The 23498-nt window shown below is 42.6% G+C and overlaps 1 protein-coding gene across 1 annotated transcript in view; it reads left to right on the top strand.

Moving 5' to 3' along the window:
* Window positions 1-18042: 18042 nt before the first annotated feature.
* nkain2 (sodium/potassium transporting ATPase interacting 2) overlaps window positions 18043-23498 on the top strand; it is an 804285-nt gene continuing 798829 nt past the window's right edge. Inside the window, exon 1 of the mRNA XM_068018278.1 lies at window positions 18043-18728. Within this exon, the coding sequence (XP_067874379.1) occupies window positions 18675-18728 (54 nt within the window). The 5' untranslated portion in view covers window positions 18043-18674. The remainder of the gene's footprint in view (window positions 18729-23498) is intronic.

The raw sequence follows: 23498 nt of genomic DNA, 5'->3' as shown, positions 1-23498 counted from the left end.
ACAGGTTTCATTCCTTTTTACTGACTTCATAGTGGTTATATACAACTGAGTGGCTTGCTAGGCCATTTCAGAGGGCATGTAAGAGTCAACCACATTTATTCCATGTGAGGTAATGCATTTTGGAATGTATAATGCAGTTGGGAGGTATACAGTAAATGGCAGAACCCTTAGGAGTATTGACAGGCACAGAGATCTGGGCGTGCAGGTCCACAGGTCACTGAAAGTGGCAACGCAGGTGGATAAGGTAGTCAAGAAGGCATTCGGCATGCTTGCCTTCATTGGTCGGGGCATAGAGTATAAAATTGGCAAGTCATGTTGCAGCTGTACAGAACCTTAGTTAGGCCACACTTAGAATATTGCGTGCAATTCTGGTCGCCACACTACCAGAAGGACGTGGAGACTTTGGACAGGGTACAGAGGAGGTTTACCAGGACGTTGCCTGGTCTGGAGGGCATTAGCTATGAGGAGAGGTTGGAAAAACTCGGATTGTTTTCACTGGAACGACGGAGGTGGAGGAGCGACATGATAGAGGTTTACAAAGTTATGCGCGGCATGGACAGAGTGGATAGTCAGAAGCTTTTTCCCAGGGTGGAAGAGTCACTTACTGGGGGACATAGGTTTAAGGTGCGAGGGGCAAAGTTTGGAGGGGATGTGCGAGGCACGTTTTTTACACAGAGGGTGGTGAGTGCCTGGAACTTGCTGCCAGGGGAGGTGGTGGAAGCAGATACGATAGCGACGTTTAAGAGACATCTTGACAAATATATGAATAGGAAGGGAATAGAGGGATATGGGCCCTGGAAGTGCAGAAGGTGTTAGTTTCGGCAGGCATCAAGATCGGCGCAGGCTTGGAGGGCCGAATGGCCTGTTCCTGTGCTGTACTGTTCCTGTGCTGTACTGTTCTTTGTTCTTTGTTCTTTTCTGTTGGATGACAACACCAAGTGGAATGTGAGAAGTTTGATAGTTCCCTCATCTAAATCATTCATATATATTGTGAATAGCTTGGGTCCTAGCACCGATCATTGCGGTACCCCAATAGTCACTGCCTGCCATTCGGAAAAAGACCCGTTTATTCCTACTCTTTGTTACCTGTCTGCCAACCAATTTTCTATCCATCGCAATACACTACCCCCAATCCCATGCACTTTAATTTTACACGCTAACCTCTTATGTGGGACTTTGTCGAAAGCCTTCTGAAAGTCCAAATAAACCACATCCACTGGCTTCCCCTCATCAACTCTACTAGTTACATCTAGTAAATTTGTCCAAAATGATTTCCCTTTCGTAAATCCATGCTGACTCTGTCCAATTCTGCCACTGTTCTCCAAGTGCTCTGCTATAAAATCTTTGATAATGGACTCTAGAATATTCCCCATTACCGACAGCAGGCTGACTGGTCTATAATTCCCTGTTTTTTCTCTACCTCCCTTTTTAAATAGTGGTGCCACAGTAGCTACCCTCCAATCTGTAGGAACTGTTCGAGAGTCTATAGAATCTTGAAAGATGACGACCAATGCATCCACTATTTCTAAGGCCACTTCCTTAACAACTCTGGGATGTAGATTATCAGGCCCTGGGGATTTATCAGCCTTCAATCCCATCAATTTCCCCAACACCATTTCTCTACTAATACTAATTTCATTCAGTTCCTCCCTCTCACTAAACCCTGTATTCCCCAACATTTCTGGTATGTTATTTGTGTCCTCCTTTGTGAAGACAGAACCATTTGTTCAGCCATTTCTTTGTTCCCACAATAAAATCCCCTATTTCTGACTGTAAGGGACTGACATTTGTCTTCACCAATCTTTTTCTCTTCACATACCTATAGAAACTTTTACAGTCATTTTTTATGTTCCCCGCAAGCTTACTCTCATACTCTATTTTCCCCTGTAGAGTTGCAGAAATCTGTAGTTTTTTGGATTGCATGGATCTGTTAGTCAGGATCATCTGAAATGTGTGGCATGAGCCTCCCTTGCGCGTATCTCATTGTGCCTTGCCTGCGGTCCTTCATCATGCAGCACCTGGTCAGCATCTTCCTCCCTATTCCCATTGTAGGAGGATCATGCTCCAGGATGTCCTCATTGGTCAAAGCCTCTCCCTTCAGTAATGCCAGATTATGCAAAGCACAGCACACCACAATGGTGTGCAAGACCCTGACTGGGGCATACTGCAGGGCTCCACCAGATATATCCGGGCATCTAAACCGCATCTTCAGAAGCCTTATGGCCTGCTCGATGATCACTTGAGTTGTCCAGTGGCAGGTGTTGTATCTCTCCTCTGCATCTGTGTTTGGGTTCCTCACAGGTTTCAGTAGCCATATCTTCATTGGTTGGCCTTATCACCCAGTATCCATCCTTGAAGGTGCGCGGGGAGCCTGAAAAGGTCTGACACCTGGGACTGCCTTAGTACGGAGGTACTTTGGTTGCTTCCCGGTGGTTGAAGACCAGATGTGCATTGATTGTGTGGAAGCCCTTCCTGTTGATGAAAGCTGCTGCCTGGTCTGTGGAAGCCTTGATTGCCACATGCGTGCAGTCGATGACACCCTGCACTTGGGGAATCCAGCAATGGCCCTAAACCCTTTGGCCCTCTCAGCTTGACTTTCCGGATTGGTACAAAAGAACATGCATTGTCTAGCCCTCTTGAAGATGGCATTTGGTGACCATCTTGAGGCAGCAATGAGTCACAGACTGGGACATCTCTGGAAGATCCTGGAATGATCCTGAGGCATAGAAATTCAGCACCACAGTGACCTTCAGTGCCACAAGCATTGGGTGGCCACCACTTCCCATAGGGCTCAGCTCATCCTCCATCATGGTGCACAGCTCTGTGACTGTCTTTCTGGAGAGGCGCAGTCTTCAGCAACACTGCTGCTCTGACATTTTGCAGGACGCTGATCCTTTGACAATAGACCCGGTCTGGTGGATAACCTCTTCTGCACACAAGAGGCTGGTTGTGTGTCCCTCTGCTTCCTCATTATCCATACCTTCTCCGAGGCTGAAGTTCCTGGTGGTCCTCAGGTTGCTGCTGCCCCTCTGCCTGTGGCTGCAGCTCTCTCCCTCTCTGATGCTCCTCTTCACTGGAGGTCTCAAAGCCTGAGTGAATGGGGCCCATAGCGGAACGTTACACTCAGTCTTCAGAGCCTCACATCCATCTTGCTCTCTAAATACGTGTCACGTCCAAAATGACACACAAGTGGTATTCCCCTGATATGCGGGCATGTTTGCCACTGCTCCAAATTGCCACTTCTGCTGCCCAGGGTGTTCCATCCTATCTGCCAAGCCATGCAGCCATTCACAATGGCTGCCATCTGCAGCCAGCACTGACCTCCCATGAATCCATCACCTCTTTATACCTGGCGAGGCTATGAAGCCACATTGTTTCCTACCATCCATCATAAAATTAGAAAACCCTTGTAAAATTGGAGTCAATTGCCTGTTTAGCAGGCTTAATTACTGCCGTGTCCCTGTGTGAGGTCCTCCCGCCAGCCCTGCCGCCTTTCGTAATATGCGGTTGCAATGTGAAGACATTGGGCTTCCCTCCTGATGCCTTTAATGGTGAAATTATGAATCCTCCCACCTCACTCCCAGCCCCAGGGTCTTAAATTTAAACAAGGTTGGCTGAGGTAGATTTATAAATTAGATTAACGTTATAATGATAGATAATCAGTGGCAAACATTTAAAGAATAAAAATCATAATTCTCAATGAACATATATATATACACACACATAAAATTCCCTTGAGGAATAAAGATTTCACTGGAAAAATGGCACAGCCATGGCTAATTTGAGAAGGATAGAAAATGCTGGAAATATTCAGTAAGTCAGGCAGCATTTGAGGAGAGAGAAACAGAGTTAACGTCACTGACCTGAAACGTTGGGCTAAGTTTAATAGCTGCACAGTGGCCCAGATGGCTGGCTGCAAAGCTGGGGGCAATCTTGCCGCAGCCGCTTCTAGGAGCCCTGACACAATTCTATGCACTTCAGGCGATATCTTTGCAGCATCCTTAAACACGGGTGAGGTCCCGGAGGACTGGAGAATTGCTAATGTTGTCCCCTTGTTTAAGAAGGGTAGCAGGGATAATCCAGGTAATTATAGACCGGTGAGCCTGACGTCAGTGGTAGGGAAGCTGCTGGAGAAGATACTGAGGGATAGGATCTATTCCCAATTGGAAGAAAATGGGCTTATCAGTGATAGGCAACATGGTTTTGTGCAGGGAAAATCATGTATTACCAACTTAATAGAATTCTTTGAGGAAGTGACAAAGTTGATTGATGAGGGAAAGGTTGTAGATGTCATATACATGGACTTCAGTAAGGCGTTTGATAAGGTTTCCCATGGTAGGTTGATGGAGAAAGTGAAGTCACATGGGGTCCAGGGTGTACGAGCTAGATGGATAAAGAACTGGCTGGGCAACAGGAGACAGAGAGTAGCAGTGGAAGGGAGTTTCTCAAAATGGAGACGTGTGACCAGTGGTGTTCCACAGGGATCCGTGCTGGGACCACTGTTGTTTGTGATATACATAAATGATTTGGAGGAAAGTATAGGTGGTCTGATTAGCAAGTTTGCAGACGACACTAAGCTTGGTGGAGTAGCAGATAGTGAAGGGGACTGTCAGAGAATACAGCAGAATATAGATAGATTGGAGAGTTGGGCAGAGAAATGGCAGATGGAGTTCAGTTCGGGCAAATGCGAGGTGATGCATTTTGGAAGATCCAATTCAAGAGTGAACTATACAATAAATGGAAAAGTCCTGGGGAAAATTGATGGACAGAGAGATTTGGGTGTTCAGGTCCATTGTTCCCTGAAGGTGGCAACGCAGGTCAATAGAGTGGTCAAGAAGGCATACGGCATGCTTTCCTTCATCGGACGGGGTATTGAGCACAAGAGTTGGCAGGTCATGTTACAGTTATATAAGACTTTGGTTCGGCCACATTTGGAATACTGCGTGCAGTTCTGGTTGCCACATTACCAAAAGGATGTAGATGCTTTGGAGAGGGTGCAGAGGAGGTTCACCAGGATGTTGCCTGGTATGGAGGGCGCTAGCTATGAAGAGAGGTTGAGTAGATTAGGATTATTTTCATTAGAAAGATGGAGGTTGAGGGGGTACCTGATTGAGGTGTACAAAATCATGACAGGGTGGATAGCAAGAAGCTTTTTCCCAGAGTGGGGGATTCAATTATTAGGTGTCATGAGTTCAAAGTGAGAGGGGAAAAGTTTAGGGGGGATATGCGTGGAAAGTTCTTTACGCAAAGGGTGGTGGGTGCCTGGAAAGCGTTGCTGGCGGAGGTGGTAGACGCGGGCACGATAGCATCTTTTAAGATGTATCTAGACAGATACATGAATGGGCAGGAAGCAAAGAGATACAGACCCTTAGAAAATAGGCGACAGGTTTAGATAGAGGATCTGGATCGGCGCAGGCTTGGAGGGCTGAAGGGCCTGTTCCTGTGCTGTAATTTTCTTTGTACTTTGTTCTTTGTTCAATTAACTGCCTGACATCGGGGCTCCCCTCCTTTTAAGGGTGGAGATCCCGCCTCCACGAGCTGTCGGCCAATCAGACAGCCAGCAACTCTTCAGTCCCAGTCAGGCAGGCCCCAGCGAGGCAGTTGTAGGGTGCGGGGGATGGTCATTGTTCAGGGAAGGGGGGGGGTATTTCTGAGGAGGTGGCTCTTGCCACCAGGGGAGCCCTCTGTAGGCTGCAGGGTATCCAGTTGGAGGTCCCCTCCCAACCCCAAGACGGTAAGGAGGCCGCCAGCTTTTACTCAGTCTACTTGCGTGGCAGAGGGTCGCCCACCACTGGTGTTCTACCAGTAGTGGCAGGATGAGGCCCTTACGTGGCCCTCAGTTGGCCTCTGGGCAAGAAGGCCATCCCTGCCCCTGAGTGAATGGCACGGTGTCAGGAAGGTGATGGGCACTCAACTCCCCCACCTTCCCTCCTAATTCTACAGCACCCCCCCCCCCCCCCCACCTCCCAGCCTACTCCCGTTAACTATATTTCTCTTCCCAAAGATGCTGCCCGACCTGCTGGATATTTCCAGCATTTTCTGCTTTTACTTCAGATTTCCAACATTTTGCTTGGAATTTTGCTTTTGTGAAGTTAAGGATAGTATTATCTTAAAAGAAGAATCTTACACAATGTTGCCAGAAAGTAGTAAGCCTGAGGATTGGGAGGGTTTGGAAAATCAGCAAAAGGATGACCAGGAAATTGAAAAAGAAGGAGAAAATATAATATGAGAATAAACTAGCAAAAAATATAAAAACAGATTTGAAGAGTTTTTACAAGTATGTAAAAAAGAGTTTAGTGAAAGCAATTGTGCATCCCTTAGAGGCAGAAACAGGAGAAATTTTAATGGGGAATAAGGTAGAGATGTTGAACAAATATTTTGAGTCTGTCTTCATGGTGGAAGGCACAAAGAATATACAGGAAATTGTGAAGAATCAAGGGTCTAATGAGAGTGAGAAACTTAAAGTAATTAATATTAGTAAAGAAAAAGTAAAGCAAAAGGTAATGGGACTAAAAGCCAATCGAACCCTGAATCTGATGACCTACATCTTAGGGTTTTAAAACAGGTGGCTGCAGAGATAGTGGATGCATTGGTTTTAATTTTCCAGAATTCTTTTGTTTCTAGAACAGTCCCTGTAGATTGGAAGGTAGCAAAAGTAAGCTGTTCAAGAATGGAGGGAGAAAGAAAACAGAACTCTTGGCCAATTAACCCAACATTAGTCAGTTGTTAAGGATGTGGTAACAGAGCACTTAGAAAATCACAATATGATTAGGCAGAGTCAACACGATTTTATGAAAGGGTAATCGTGTTTGACAAACAGGTTATTTTAGGGATGGCAGGATGTAACTAGAGGAATGCTACAAGGATCAATGCTTGGACTTCAGCTATTTACAATTTCTATCAATGACTTAGATGAGGGTACCGATCGTAATGTAAGAGGCTGCAAAGGGTTATAGACTGGTTAAGTGATTGGGCAAGATGGAGTATAATGTGGGGAAGTATGAAATTATCCACTTTGGTCGGAAGAATGGAAAAGCAGAATATTTTTTGAATGGGCGGCACAGTGGCGCAGTGGTTAGCACCGCAACCTCACAGCTCCAGGGACCCGGGTTCGATTCCGGGTACTGCCTGTGTGGAGTTTGCAAGTTCTCCCTGTGTCTGCGTGGGTTTTCTCCGGGTGCTCCGGTTTCCTCCCACAAGCCAAAAAGACTTGCAGGTTGATAGGTAAATTGGCCATTATAAATTGTCACTAGTATAGGTAGGTGGTAGGGAAATATAGTGACTGGTGGGGATGTTTGGTAGGAATATGGGATTAGTGTAGGATTAGTATAAATGGGTGGTTGATGTTCGGCACAGACTCGGTGGGCCGAAGGGCCTGTTTCAGTGCTGTATCTCTAATCTAATCTAATCTACACTTCAAGAATTCCTCCTCTGCGGTATTGTGACTAATTTGATTTGCCCAATCTATATGCAGATTAAAGTCACCTATAATTACAGATGTTCCTTTGTCACATGCATCTCTAATTTCCTGTTTTTTGCCATTCCCAACATCACCACTCCAGTTTGGGGATCTCTTTACAACCCCCACTAACGTTTTTTGCCCCTTAGTGTTTCTATGCTCTACCCATACAGATTCCACATTGTCAGAGCTAATATCTTTCCTCACTATTGCGTTACTTTCCTCTTTAACCAGCAATGCAACTCCACCGCCTTTTGCTTTTTGTCGGTCCTTCCTTAATATTGAATATCCCTGGATGTTGATTTCCCATCCCTGATCACCTTGCAGCCATGTCTCCGTCATCCCGACTATATCATATCTGTTTACATCTATTTGCGTGATCATCCACTTTATTGCGAATGCTCCGCGCGTTAAGGCACAAAGCTTTAAGGCTTGTCTTTTTAACATTACTTGTCCTCTTCCCACTATTTTTCACTGTGGCCCTGTTTGATTCTGGCCCTTGATTTCTCTGCCAATCACTTTTCTTATTCCCTTTACTGTCTTTTGTTCTTGTCTTTGATCCTCCCTCCTCTGACTCCTTGCAAAGGTTCCCATCCTCCTGCCATTTTAGTTTAAACCCTCCCCAACCACTCTAGCAAATACTCCTCCTAGGACATCAGTCCCGGTCCTGCCCAGGTGTAACCCGTCCAGTTTGTATTGGTTCCACCTCCCCTAGAACCGGTCCCAATGCCCCAGGAATCTAAAACCCTCTCCCTCATACCATCTCTTCAGCCACGTATTCATCCAATATATCCTGCTATTTCTACTCTGACTAGCACGTCGCACTGGTAGTAATCCTGAGATCACTACCTTTGAGGTCCTACTTTTCAACTTACTTCCTAGCTCCCTATATTCTGCTTTTAGGACCTCATCCTTTTTTTTTACCTATGTCGTTTGTACCAATGTGTACCACGACCACTGGCTGTTCACCCTTCCCCCTTCAGAATGTCCTGGAACCACTCTGAGACATCCTTGACCCCAGCACCAGGGAGGCAACTTGTCATCCTGGAGTCTCTTTTGCGGACACAGAAACGCCTATCTATTCCCCTTACAATTGAATCCCCTATAACTATTGCATTCCCAACTGTGATGCAACAAATTGGGCTGTTGCTGCTTTCCCCTGAGAGGCCACTCCCCCCAACAGTATCCAAGGCAGTATATCTGTTTTGCAGGGGAATAGCCAGAGGAGATTCCTGAACTGCCTGCCTAGTCCTCTTGCTCTGCCTGGTGGTCACCCATTCCCCTCCTGCCTGTGGGGTCTGAGCCTGCAGTGTGACCACCTCTCTATACATGCTATCCATGATACTCTCCACCTCGTGGATGCTCTACAGTGCCCCCGCTGCCACTCCAGCTCCGAAACCCAGGCTTCCAGGAGCTGCAGCTGGAGACACTTCCTGCACACATGCTGGTCCCGGGCACTGGAAATGTTTCCGGATTCCGACATGGAGCACGAGGAGCACACCACGGCTTTGAGTTCTCCTGCCATGACATAACCCTTTAAATTAAATTAAACCTTCTGGAAGATCTTAATGTCCAATAATATCAGTTACTCCAGGGCCCTTCTTCCCTGGTCCTTGGTGCTACAGAACTCCATTAAAAAAAACACTACTTACTGCATTTGAAATAAACTTTAAACTTTTAAACTTTTCTTACCTGAGTTACTTACCCAGCTATTTGGAGCTATTCCCTAACAGCAGTGACCTAACACCAACCAATCACCTTGCAGCTCTCCTGTGATGTCACTTAGTTTTTTCAAAACTCCAGCGCGCTGGAAGAGCTCCTTTCCGCTCCGCTCCCAGAAGGTAAGAGTTGATGGTGATGGTGTAGTACAGTTCCTAAGGATTGGAAGGCAGCAAACATTTATTGAAGAAGTTTATTTAAGAAAGGAGGAAGAGAGAAAACAGGGAACTATAGGCAATTTGCCTTACATCTGTAGTAGGCAAAATGCTCGAATCTATTGTAAGGAATATTGTAACAGGATGCTTAGAAATTCATAATATGATTAAGCAGAGTCAACATGGATTTATGAAAGCAAATCATGTTTGATAAATCTGTTTGTTGAGGATGTAACTACTAGGGTGGATAAGGGGGAACCAGTGGATGTAGTGTATTTGGATTTTCAAAAAGCATTCAATAAGGTGCCACACAAGAGATTATTACACAAAATTAGTACTGATGGGATTAGGGGTAATATATTAGCATAGATTGAGGATTGATTAATGGTCAGAGAACAGGAATAAATAGGAGATTTTCAGATTGGCAGGCTTTAACTAGCAGGGAACTGCAAAGATTAGTACTTGGGCCTCCGCTTTTTGGAATCTATATTAATGACTTAGATGGAGGGACTGATTGTAATGTATCCAAGTTTGCTGATGACACAAAGTTAGGCAAGAAAGTAAACGGTGAGGTGGACACAATAGGGGCTGCAGAGGGATAAAGACAGGTTGTGTGAGTGGTGAAGAACATGGCAGATGGAATCCAATGTGGCAAAATGTGAAGTTATCCACTTTTGTAGGAAGAATAAAAAAAGAATATTTTTTGAATGGTGAGAGACTGGGAAATGTTTGCATTCAGAGGGACTTGGGAGTCCATGTACGTGAATCACAGAAAGTTAACATGGAGGTATAGCAAGCAATCAAGAAGGCAAATGGTAAGTTAGCTTTTGTTACAAAGTGATTGGAGTATATGAGTAAAGAAGTCTTAATACAGTTACACAGAGTATTGGTGAGGCTACATTTGGAGTACTGTGTGCAGTTTTAGTCTCCTTACCTAAGGTCTGGACAGACTAGATAGTAAAAAACTGCTCCCATTGGCCGAAGGATCCAGAACCAGAGGACACTGATTTAAGGTGATTGGCAGAAGAAGCAATAGCGACATGAGGAAAAGCTTTTTTACGGGTGAGTGGTTAGGATTTGGAATGCACTGCCTGAGAGTGTGGTGGAGGCAGATTCAATCAAGGCCTTCAAAAGAGAACAGGAGAATTATGTGAAAACGGGTGCAGGGCTATGGGGAAAAGGCAGAGGATTGGGACTATGTGAGTTGCTCTTGCAGAGACCCAGCATGGGTATGACAGGCCGAATGGCCTCCTTCTGTGCAACAAATGTTCATTCGACTGGCTCCTAGGATCAGGGGATTGTGCTATGAGAAGAGATTAAATAGAATAGGCCTGTATTCCCTGGAGTTTAAAGGAACGAGAGGTGATCTAATTGGAACATAAAGCATTGTTAAGGGGCTTGACAGGATAGATGCTGAGAAAATGTTTCCCCTGGCTGGGGAATCTAGATCACGGGATGACAGTCTTAAAATAAGGGATTGGCCTTTTTGGACTGAGTTGAGAAGAAATTTCTTCACTCAAAGGATTGTGAATCTTTGGAAATCTCTATCCTAGAGGGTTGCGGATGTTCAATTTTTGAGTATACTCAAGGCAGAGGTTGATAGATTTTTGGGTACGAAGGGAATTAGTGGATATAGTGATAGTGTAGGAAGGTGAATTTGAGCTAAAAGGTTAGCAATAATCTTATTCAATAGCGGAGCAGGCTCAAAAGTTCAAATGGCCTACACCTGCTCCGACATCTTATGTTCCTGTGTTCTTTTGACAGCAAAATAAGAAGAAACTGCTGTGGGCTTTTCTGGAATAACATGTTTTTCAAATGGAACAGGGCATTGCTAATTGTACCCATATAGTTTTGCATGCTCCATATGAAGACTTAGGACAATTCCTAAGCAGGACAGGCTTCCACTCATTCAATGTGCAGCTGGTGTGTGACAAATGGAATTGAATCATGCATGTCTGTGCTTGGTTTGCTGTCACTGTCATTTTGCATTTATTCTATGCCAGTCTTTAATCCTGCTTATGTTCCACCAAGACCATTGAGTGTCAGGCTGACTGCTTGGGATCAAAGGGTATCCCCTGAGATTATGCCACACAGATCTTATCAGGAACCTGAGCACAGATGCCGAGGCATGCTACAAGGAGTCATGCCTCTAACAGAGCTCTGATTGAGGAAACAATTGGAATTCTCAAACAGAAGTTCCTGGATAGGTCTGGAGGCATCCAATGTTGCAGCCCTGGCAGTGTCTCCAGATTCTTTATGCTCCACTGGAATGTCTTGCAAAAGCCACCTGGGGGAGAAGTAGTGGAAGCACATAAACAGAAAGATCAGCAGGAAACTGTGGATGAAGAGGAAGAGAAAGGGCTACCAATGCTACCATCTGACAGAGTTCTATGGCATCAAATGATTGACAAATGCTTCAGTTGAATCATGACTCCACAGCAAATCCCCCGCCCCCACCCCCACACCAACAGTCCCTCCTACCAGCACACCCAGTTCTAACATCTTCCAAATAAATGTTCTTAAATTCATGCATGTGTACTGGAATTTCATCACTAGGCAAGGCCAAGCAAATCACCAATCCAAAGAAACTGTGTGCATTAACAACACTGTTTCCAAAGAAACTGTGTGCATCAACAACATTGTTTCCATGCCCTGTGCAAATAGCCCACACAAGGTGGAGTTGGACTCCATCATGCTCTCTGATATTGTATGCAGGTTCCCTGACAGGCAACCCAATGTACTGAGTGTTTGGTGGAGCAGAGGAATCAGTCTTCTTCTGGAGGCTCAGCCCTTGAAGTCAGCATCTGTGCCTTCTGCAATATGGCCAGGTAGCAAGCTCCCCTTCCAATACCTCTGCCTTTGTTCTTTCATACGTGCTTGGTAAATCTACCTGCAGATCCCTCTAACTGACTCGCTGAACTATGGAGGGCCTTTGCTGCACTGAATTTACCTGCTATTTTCAATGTACAGCACAGATTATGTTAAGTCAAAAAAGTGCACCTCCGCTTTAAAAAGTGAAAGCTGCCCTTAAATAGCTTCATTGACACCTGATTTCCTGCTGTTCCCCATCAGAAAACAGCCAATAATCAGCACGGGTACCACTGGCTGTTCATTAATTTTAATGAAATATGGCACTAAGTTTGTACATGCATCACCCTGACTTAATCAGTAGATATTCCAATCTTGCTACCTATTTTACTCCTGTTTCCAGCACTAATTGAATTTCACCCCCAAAAGGTTTCAGTTTGTTTCACTATTCTCACCATACCTCTATACAGTCACTTTATATTCATGATGAACCAATAATAAATTAATTTGATTTTAAAATATTACCAGCAAAGTGCATGACTCAGAGACTGACAAAATCAATACACTCAGGTATTTATTTAAAAACTAGAGACAGGGAGCACAAAATGTTTAGCCAGTAGAAAAAGATGTAAGTATGATAATTATAACTAGACAAATATATGGAGATTTTATTACCCTTTTAATGGCAGCGTTCATGTATAAACATGTTTAGTGAAGGATTCAGCATCTTCATCATATTTAATCACTTTTGTGTTGATTTGAATTGAAATTTGATGTGTTTGATGCAAATTTCACATTACGATCTCCTCTATCAGACCAAACACCACAACTTAGAAGAAATCTGCTAAGCTGAAATGATCAACAATTTTTTACCTGTTGGAAGCCACACGAAATTGTTCTGTGAAATCTTAATATTTTGTCTTTTCTGGATAAAAGCAAGAAATTACTTATGCTACATAGGAGCATAGGAGGATAGGAAGATCTCAGGGCCGGCATGAGAGATAGGAAGAGTTCAGGGCCGGCATGTTCTTGTTAGATGGAAGGGCAAGGCTGGCAAGTTTAGGGAACCTTGGTTGACGAGGGATTTTGAGGGTCTGTCAGGACAAAGAAGGAGACATATGTCAGGTACAGGCAGCTGGGATCAAGCGAGTCCCTTGAGGAGTATAGGGGTTGTAGGTCTACACTTAAGAAGGAAATTAGGAGGGCGAAAAGGGGCCATGAGATTTCCCTGGCAGATAAGATAAAGGAGAATCCTAAAAGATTCTATAAGTATATTAAGAGTAAAAGGGTAGCTAGGGAGAGAGTAGGTTCCCTTAAGGATCAGTGTGGCAATCTATGTGTGGAGCCACGGGAAATGGGCGAGATCTTAAATTAATATTTCTCATCCATATTTACCGTGGAGAAGGTCATGGAAGCTAATGAGTTCAAGAGAGGGAACATTGATCTCCTGGAGCATATCAACATTACAAAGGAGGAGGTGTTGGAAGTTTTGAAGCACATTAAGGTTGATAAATCCTCAGGGCCTGACCAGGTGTATCCTAGGATGCTATGGGAAGCAAGGGAGGAGATTGCTGGGTCCCTGGCAGAGATTTTTGTATCGGCGTTAGCCACGGGTGAGGTACTGGAAGACTGGAGGAAAGCTAATGTTGTGCCTTTATTTAAGAAGGGCAGCAAGGATAAGCCAGGGAACTACAGGCCAGTGAGCCTTACATCAGTGGTGGGAAAGTTATTGGAAGGGATTCTGAGAGACAGGATTTATATGCATCAGGAAAGGCATGGTCTGATTAGGGATAGTCAGCATGGCTTTGTGTGTGGGAAATCATGTCTCACGAATTTGATTTAGTTTTTCGAGGAGGTAACCAAGAGGATTGACGAGGGCAGGGCGATGGATGTTGTCTACATAGACTTTAGCAAGGCCTTTGACAAGGTCCTGCATAGTAGGCTGGTCCAGAAGGTTCGAACACATGGGATCCAGGGTGAGCGAGAAAATTGGATACAAAATTGACTTGGTGATAGGAGGCAGAGGGTGGTAGTGGAGGGTTGTTTTTCAGATTGGAGGCCGGTGACCAGTGGCGTGCCGCAGGGATCAGTGCTGAGCCCTCTGTTGTTTGTCATATATATTAATGACTTGGATGTGAATGTAGGGGGCATGATTAGTAAGTTTGCAAATGACACCAAAATTGTTGGTATAGTGGAGAGTGAAGAAGGTTGTCTAAGGTTACAACAGGATATAGATCAACTGGGAAAGTGGGCAAGGGAGTGGCAAATGAAATTTAATGCAGACAAGTGTGAAGTGATGCATTTTGGGAAGTTAAACCAGGGCAGGACATATACAGTGAATGGCAGGGCCCTGGGGGCTGTTGTTGAGCAGAGAGACCTTGGGGTGCAAGTACATAGTTCCCTGAAAGTGGCAACACAAGTAGACAGGGTGGTGAAGAAGGCATATGGCATGCTTGCCTTCATCGGCCAAGGCATTGAGTACAAGAGTTGGGACGTCATGTACATAACGTTAGTTAGGCCGCATTTGGAGTACTGTGTGCAGTTCTGGTCGCCGCTCTACAGGAAAGATGTGATTAAGCTAGAGAGGGTGCAGAAAAGATTCACAAGGATGTTACCTGGTTTGGAGGGCTTGAGTTATAAAGAGAGATTGGATAGGCTGGGTCTGTTTTCCTTGGAGCGAAGGAGGCTGAGAGGGGATATGATAGAGGTATATAAAATTATGAGAGGCATAGATAGGGTAGATAGCCAGAGTCTGTTTCCCATGGTAGGGGTGACTAAAACTAGAGGGCATAGATTTAAGGTGAGAGAGAGGAGGTTTAAAGGGGATCAAAGGGGTAAATTTTTCACACAAAGAATAGTGGGTATCTGGAATGAGCTGCTGAGGAGGTGGTGGAGGCAGGAACAGTAGCAACATTTAAGAGGCATCTGGACAGGTACTTGAATGAGCAAGGCATAGAGGGATATGGAATTAATGCAGGCAGGTGAGATTAGTATAGATAGGCATTATGGTCAGCATGGACACGATGGGCCAAAGGGCCTGTTTCTATGCTGTACAACTCTATGACTCTATGACTCCATGATCAATGCAGAAAATGGCCATAATCTTCTGAATATGCAGACAATACATTTCAGAAATGCAAACAGATTCATACAACATTAAAAATGTTATACACATGCAAGTATTTTAACTAGACACAAATTTTCACCGCCCCTTCAGGAACATTGATTTATTTTGTCCCTAAAGACTTGCTTAAATCACACATCTTCCACATGTTCATGATAGCAACAACTGGTTTGATCAGGCCACTTGAAATCTTATAGTTACAACTATGTGTCCATCGGCCATTTAACATATCTAGTCACCATATGAACTTTATTTTAAGCTGACTAAAACAACATCCAGCCAATTATTATAAAAGTACTTCATAAGCTTACTTTATAGAAAGCTAAAGAAATGAGTCTAGAAATTACGTTGCCTATATCATCAGATGAACACTTAATGCATTTGTATAAAATTACTTTGTATGCTATTTTAATTGAGTTATTAATTTATTTAAAACAGATGGTTTTTTTATTCCTTTGAAAGAGTTGACAGGAACACATTACGTGGTTCTACAGTAATAATACTGCATAATTTCTGAACGATGATCTTATTGGGTTTATCTCTCTCTTCAAGATTTGGTGAGGAAACATTTTAAATATATATAAAGCAATCTGTAGTGTTACTAAGGCACGCTCAGCAATGCTGCAGTTGTATAAAAAGAAATCGGATGTATCCTGTCACAATCCTCTCAAGACAGAAATGTATTTTTAATTAAATGCCCTCCCTGAAATACCTGATACAAAAAACAGATGTGTTTTTTTTCCATTATTTTCAAGATAACAGCCTTCAAATCTGCCCCGTATTGTAGTGGCAATGCTAGGTTGTTATTTTAGTGACAGCTAATTATCAAGTAGTCATATAGGTTTATGGTCATGTTTAGATTTAGGCCTAATTATTCTGATCAGCAGTAACATTTTACTCACCACTAACTTCCAGCAAAATGGGAATCCGATTATCAGAATTTTGCATGACTAAACAAATAATATCTTATGTATGGACCGAAACGCCTAATTTACCTATTACAATTTTACACTAAATATTGTTTTGAGGTTTTATTAATTAAATTGGAGTTCAGTCTGAGCCCCGTGCCCGCGCCTAATATAAGTGCTTAAGAAGAATTATTCTTTAGTATTTTAATTATAGTATGTTGCTTGACTTTAAGTACAGATATAATGAAGCTTTCACGCAGCTGAGCAATTGTCAGAAAGAACACTGTCGACGTTTGCCAATGGCATTTCCCAATACTGTCGGTGATTGAAGTAGCCAGAAGAGGTCGCTTTGATAACCAGAAACTGCCTCCGGGCTTCTTCCTGACAAAACAGTTTCACCCTGGACGAATCGATATCGTTAGTAATTATTGTGTGTACAGGAGTACACTTACCGTAAAGGTGTGAAAAGTACTTTAACTGATGGATACTAGTTGAGTTGCAGATTACTATACTGTATACGAAAAGACGTATGTGAATGGGAAAGAGCCTGATGCCTAACAGAACTATACTCAGAGGCAACAATAGTGTAGCCCTTTGGCAGCATTGCAGGCAGGCATCTTAGATCGAAAGTCCCCACAGTATATACCGAATAGGTTACTCTATTTCCCTTGAGTCTTCAATTCCGTACAATTTGCGTGGCATGTAATTTGGAAAATACTTAGCTTTGGAGAAGAAACGTGATTTTTGATATTTGCTCATTAAAGAAAGAAAGCATTCGAGATAGTTTGTAATCAACGTAGCGAAAATAAAAATAAATTCTGTTAATACTCTTGAGCTAAACGTGAATTAAAAAATGTATTAATATTTAACAGGAAATTGTAAAAATCCTGCAGTGGAAAAATGCATTACTAGGTACGAAGCAGGGACTTTGAGATTATTATTCCCACGCTGCCTATGTTGGTAATAAAAGCAGAACCTGCTGGAACCGTTCAGTAGGTCAGCCAGCCTCTGTGGAAAGAAGTCCACGTTACAGTTCATTTCAGACTATTTTTCTCTGTCTCTGAAGTGATCAATTATGCAATATTTTCGGCAGTATTGGCTTTATCCTTACATAAATTAAGATCAAGTAAAGCCGTGGTTTTACACTTTAAAAACGCTTGGTTCAATAACAATTTGTAGATAAAAAAGTAACTTTTCATCTGGGGCATTAAAATATGTTCGGTAGTGTCACTGATCTCATTGTTTATAGCACAACACCGTCCCTCGGTCATTAGCATTGAAAACACTACATAAAGATACGGCGTAACTGGATAAATGGTTGTTAAAATGTGGTAGCGACGATCGGTTGTTGTTTCAAGCATACAAAATACACTAGAAATTTCTCGTTACATTCTGATAAAGAGATAGGGCATTACCATTCCGTTGTTCATTCTAATTGTGGAATACCTTTCATATTATTGTACAATATTTCTCAGATTAAAAGATATAAAGAATTCACACACTTTGCTTCTTAAAGTAGTCATCGAAACTGAGGAGCTGGAACAATAATAACTATTCAATGCCATATGTTCTAGCTGAAAGGCGTCCTAATACAGCTATTCGAGCTACAACGGCAAGTCTTTGATTTCCAACAAGGGGGTGACACAGTGCTCGCTTTGCCAATCTGTAGCGTCAGATGGCATCTCTGGGTATTTATTGCATGGTGTCTCCCCTCTCTATAATCTCTATTGCTGTTCCTGTTCTGGTGAGAGCAAAAGGGGAGAAAATAACTGGAGGATAGAGAACAAGTTGTTAAAGCGATTAATTTGGCAACAGAAACTGAGCAGATACTCTCTCTTACATCTCAGCAGCAGTAGCAGGAGTGAGGATTTTTTTGTCTGACAGAGCCGAGCTCCATTTCAGCGCTCGCACTGAACAGGAGAGCGAGACCGACTGGAGGGCAGAAAGGAGATTATGATCCGGGTTTGTTCAACATTTCGCATCAGTAGTTTCCACCCCCACCCAGTCGCGGCGTCAGCAAAGCTGTGAGCTGGAAAAAAAGATTCACCTAACAACCATCGCCAGCAGTGACACAGTTAGCATCAAAGATAAAGGAGGTGTGCCTCTGCCAATCTTCTGACAAGTGAATTGTCGGGAAGCCTGTCTTAAACACGGTCTTGTGTGGATGGTAACACTACAACAACAACAAAAAGAGTTTGCACAGCCCGCCCCCCGCCCCTTTCCTTGCCTGCTTGGCGAGTCGTGTTCCTGTTGTGCGGATTGTGTGTGTGTCTGTGTTGCTTGCCACAGTGATGGTGATGGTGAGGAGGAGGATCGCGAGCTGCGTGTCCTAGCCTGGCGGACAGTCCGTGCTGCTGAGACCGGGAAAGCCGCGCGCTCGCCAGCCAGGTGTCCCCAGGCCGGCAATCAGAGCGGCAGGAAAGGTGCAGAGAGACAGAGACTGAGAAGGGGCTTCGACACCGGATAGGCACCTTACCCCCACCGCCCACCCACTGCCAACCATGGGCTGCTGCAGCGGCAGGTGCACCCTCATATTCCTCTCCAGCCTACAGCTCGTAAGTGAAAACAGAAACTTTATTTTAAGATATAATCATATGTTTTATATATTTGAGGGGGGGGGGGAGTTCGTGCTTCTGTGTTCTTACAATAGCATTTTTTTTCTTATTTCTGGCTCCAGTAACTGGATGAAATGAATACTGGAAAGTTTTACATCTTGGTCCATTTTAATTGGTGTTATGGATTAGATGCGAACTAATGCAGTATGTTGTTTTTACATGCCTTAGATCCGCGTGTTTAACGATTTTCACAGCTTGGAATGGTGCTTTAGTACGGTTAGGACAGTCACAGACAACTGAAGTTTACCTTTGTTCAATAATTTACATATCTGAAGCAAGGTTCTCCTAAATATATAGTGCATCAAGTGTACACGTTGAGGATGCGTGACTGCTTTTTGATTACACACCGCGATTTTGCATTTATCAGTAGAAATGGTTTAAGTGCGGTCACATTTTGGGTGTCAAAGCGTTGAATTACATTGTCCCAGAAAATAGACAGGTGGCCAGATAAGTATTGGCAGCCACTCAGTGTGTCAGGTTTCTGATTTACAGAAGATTCACATATTTATTTAGCTTTTATCCTGGCACAGTAATATGTAAGTGTGCTAGGTGAGCGGTCGCTCCAATCTACGTGTTCACTTCTGCTGTCTGATTTATTGCAGCTTTGGTTTACTGTGAACTCTGACAATAGAGTTGTACTTGTGTATAGTTTTGTAATCGAGTGATGCAGTGAGCAAGGTGTGCACTCTTCTTTTACATTTCCAGTGGATAAAGTAATGCGATAAATTGCGAGCTCACTCCGTTTCTCCCTTCCTACTATTTATGATATCATTTATCATCTCCCTGCAAGCCAGATGTGCGTGATACCAGAAAGTTTTAATAGTGCTTTAAATTGATTTGCTTGTAGCTGCCTGTAAAAAGGAAAAATAATAAGGTGGGATAAAGCATGCCGATTGATACTGCTTGATACAGTTGAGATTTCTTTACCAAAGGGGACCTGAATTGTGAAATTGTACGTCAAAGTTCCAATCGTTGTAAAGCTCGATCCATGTAGGCTACCAGCAGTACTATTTTATTTTAAGCTGTCATTTGTTCACTGAACCAAAATGATTTAGAGTCATAGAGTCTTGGATTTGTCTAATTGGGCCTTGTTTCCATGTCAAAGTTATTGAAATGGTGTCTTCCAGATTTGAAAACAATATAAGCAGCATTCATTTTGGGTTCCACGAGGCCACTTGTGCCGTAATATCCCTCTTCACTTACACAGTCTCTGTGTAACCAGGACATGAGTACTACTAACTCAACGGCTAAAATGTATTAAAACCACTCCATCTTGTAGTCTGTATACAAAGAAGTCTGTATATACAATTGCAGCAGCTCATACAAGTGACTGTGAAGCCCGTTCCCGTCCGATTTTATTAAGCGTGCAACATTTCTTTAATGTTATTTCTCATCGTGGATTGAGATTTTTGAATTGAGCTGTTGTTATTTGTTATCGATGCGTTCGAACACTAGTCATTGTATCAATCTTTGCGATGTTTTTGTTCCAAATATTTACAGCATTGCACTGAAACCAAGTTAGGACCAGATTAGTTGTATTTCTTCCCAGCTTATTAATATTAAGACCATTTTATTCTAATCCCTGCTTGATAATTGGTCACACTGGCTGTTTCTATTATGTTGAATGCACATTTGTCATGGTTTTATTTGCAAACATGGAAATTAAGCAGTCTCAAAAATTGAGTGGAGTGAGGGTGATGAAATTTGAACTTAAGTCCTTATTAGATGCATTTTTTTGATTTCTCGTAAGTTTTCAGAAAAAAATACATTCTGTAGCTGTAACGACAAACGAGCTGCTGGCTGGTGTACAAAATATGTGGGGTTCCAAAGCAATTCTATTATTGATATCAGCAACAAAAATCTACAATTGTCTTCTGACAAGCATTTTGTTGGGACAATATATGGACTTTTACACACCATGTGGATTTTGTTTCCCTGCAAGTACCACTTGTCTATTGTCTAGATGGGCTCTTAATAGTACGATGGTACAATTGTTATTAATTTCTGATTAAAGATCTTCTTCATGTAGATACATTTTATTAATGATTATAAATTGTTCTAGTTGTAAAGGCATGTGCCTCATAGACCAATTAACATTATATAAAGATTTTACACTGAAAGAGCTAACAAAGTAGATGCATCTTTAATATAGTAATACCGAACTTACAGTGGAGCATGCAGCTTTCTGCTGCTGCCAAGTGAGGGTTGTGCCAGGCTGCATGCTAGAGAGAACTTGTACTCTTTAGTGAATATGAACAATTAATATAGAGACTTTTGGAATTGCAACTGATCTTTCTAGCCTCTTCGAATGACGTTCAGAATGGCTGAATGTAAACGTCACCAAGATATATTGTAATGATCCTGTATTTTTTTTTCTTTTCGGGGAAGTATGCAGTGTGCCTTTAAGGCTGTAACAGGATCAGTACTGCTTTAAGGCAGCAAGCTCCAGGGACTGAGTCAAAGGATGCATTCTCATTGCCGTAGGATACAGCCAGCTTCAAATGTGCATTCTTGTTGCTGTAGGATACAGCCACTCAGGGTCAAGGACACGATATACAATGTTGTCGATTGACATTTGAAACTAGCTGAAAAACTGGCTTTTGAGACACAGTTGACAGACACAGTTGGACAGCTGGACCAGCATGAACACAACAGAGTTCTCTGATCGTTTAAAGGTGAAGGAAGGTGAATTTTAGACTGATCACTTTTTCACCCCTCAAAATTCTAAAGCTAAATTGATTCATTGAAGTGTTTGTGAGTTGTTTATCTGTAATTGCTGAAATTCATCGCTGGAAAAGAGCATCAATTCAAATGTTGAATTAGACTACTGACTATCCTACTGTTGAAGTACTTTTTTTCCTCATCGGACAGCTGTGAGAACTTCAAGCAACCTCGGACTGTTCCACATTGGAAGATTCCACTTTGGCAGGAGCGCAAATCTGCAAGGACACTAATTTTTCTATTTTAAATATTGTTTATATTCTAGTTTAAGAATTTGGTTTTTCTATGTAAACAGTTAATTTGTTGATCTAAAGACACCTGGTTTGGTTAGCCTCATTCGGGGGTTAATAGATGGTACAATTTGGCTGGGTCTTTCTTTAAGTTGGAAAGTTTAAAATTATATGTTAGGTGATCTGTGGAGGGGTGGGACTGAAACAATGGTGCGTTTCTCACACCACAATCAGAATCATATATCTTGATTGGGGGCTTTGTCTTAAGCGGTCGGTCGTAACATATTAATTGGGGGCTCGTCTGGGATTGAATCATATTTAATTCAGTGGCTCACGTCTGGGATCAGAATCAGACTATTTTGGAGGGCTCGCATTTGGAATCATATTGATTACTCATTTCTGGGAAAACATATTTAAATTGGGGTCCTGTATTTGGCATCATATTTATTTCTCTCGCATTTGGGATCATAGCAATTGGAAACTCAATTGTTGGGATCTAAATCTAATGCCAATTAAAAAGAAATAAAAGAACCAGGTCTCTTGTAGAATAAGGTACAGTTTATACCATTGTAATGACATTAGTGGTTGAAGCAGAGTTTTTGGGAAAGCAGAATCTTTCTTTGAGTGACTTGATAACTTTAACTAAGAACAGCTTGAAAGAATTGGCAGTAAAATTGGGGTTGGATTTGAAATTAGGTGCCAAAAAGCAGAGATAATTGACATAATAGCCAAACATCTGGAATTAGTAAAAGAAGGTGATGATGATGTTGATGATGCTGATGAAGGGGAATATGAGAAACATGAAAGTAGTAGGTCTGAGAGTGATGCAGTCATATTGGCTCGCATTCAGTTAGAAAGGAACAAACGTGAGGCTGATAAAGAACTAAGAAAACTTGAATTGGAAGACAGGGAGAAAGAGAAGGAATTTCGTCTAAAAGAGTTGGAACTAAGACAAAAGGGTCAAGAAGAATATGAATTTAGATCAGAACCCAGCGAGCAGTTGTTTAAATTTATAAAGGCTCTTCCTAAGTTCGAGGAAAGGGATGTAAAGACATTTTTCATATCTTTTGAAAAAATAGCCAAACAGATGAAATGGCCAAAAGAAAGCTTGACACTGCTTATTCAGGGCAGGCTGGTAGGCAGAGCTCATGAAGCTTATGCCATCATTCATGAAGAGGCTTCTGCAGATTATGAGATGGCAAAAAAGGCTATTCTCACTGCATATGATTTAGTCCCTAAAGCTTACCGTCAGAAGTTTAGGAACTTGCGAAGATTGGCTAGGCAGACATATATAGAATTTGAGAGGGTGAAACAAATTACTTTTGACCATTGGATGCAGGCATTGAAGAAACCTTCGAGAATTGATTCTCTTAAAAGAGTTTAACAACTCCATTCCTTCAGTAGTGAGAACTCATATAGATAATGTTAAAGTTTTGAAAGCTAGGCAAGCAGCAGAGATTGCTGATGATTTTGAGCTTGTGAATAAGTAGGACATGCCATAGCTGTGAAATAGTGGGAAAACCACAACTTACCATAAACCAGGGATGAAGTATTAGTGTTGTTACATTGCAGGGAGAACCATTAGAATCATGGTTCCATGGCTCATATAGAGTGATCAAAAGAGTGGGTAAGGTAGATTACTTGATTGACACCTCTGATCTCCGGAAGAAGAACTGGATGTGTCACCTTAATATGCTCACGCAATATTACCACAGAGAGGAGGATAAGCAGTGCAGGTATGTCAGGTAATCAGGACTGT

This window comes from Heterodontus francisci, chromosome 3 (genome assembly GCF_036365525.1).
Source record: "Heterodontus francisci isolate sHetFra1 chromosome 3, sHetFra1.hap1, whole genome shotgun sequence".
NCBI classification, from domain to species: domain Eukaryota; kingdom Metazoa; phylum Chordata; class Chondrichthyes; order Heterodontiformes; family Heterodontidae; genus Heterodontus; species Heterodontus francisci.
Note: the sequence above shows the minus strand (reverse complement) of the source record. Positions and strands in the feature narration are given on the sequence as shown.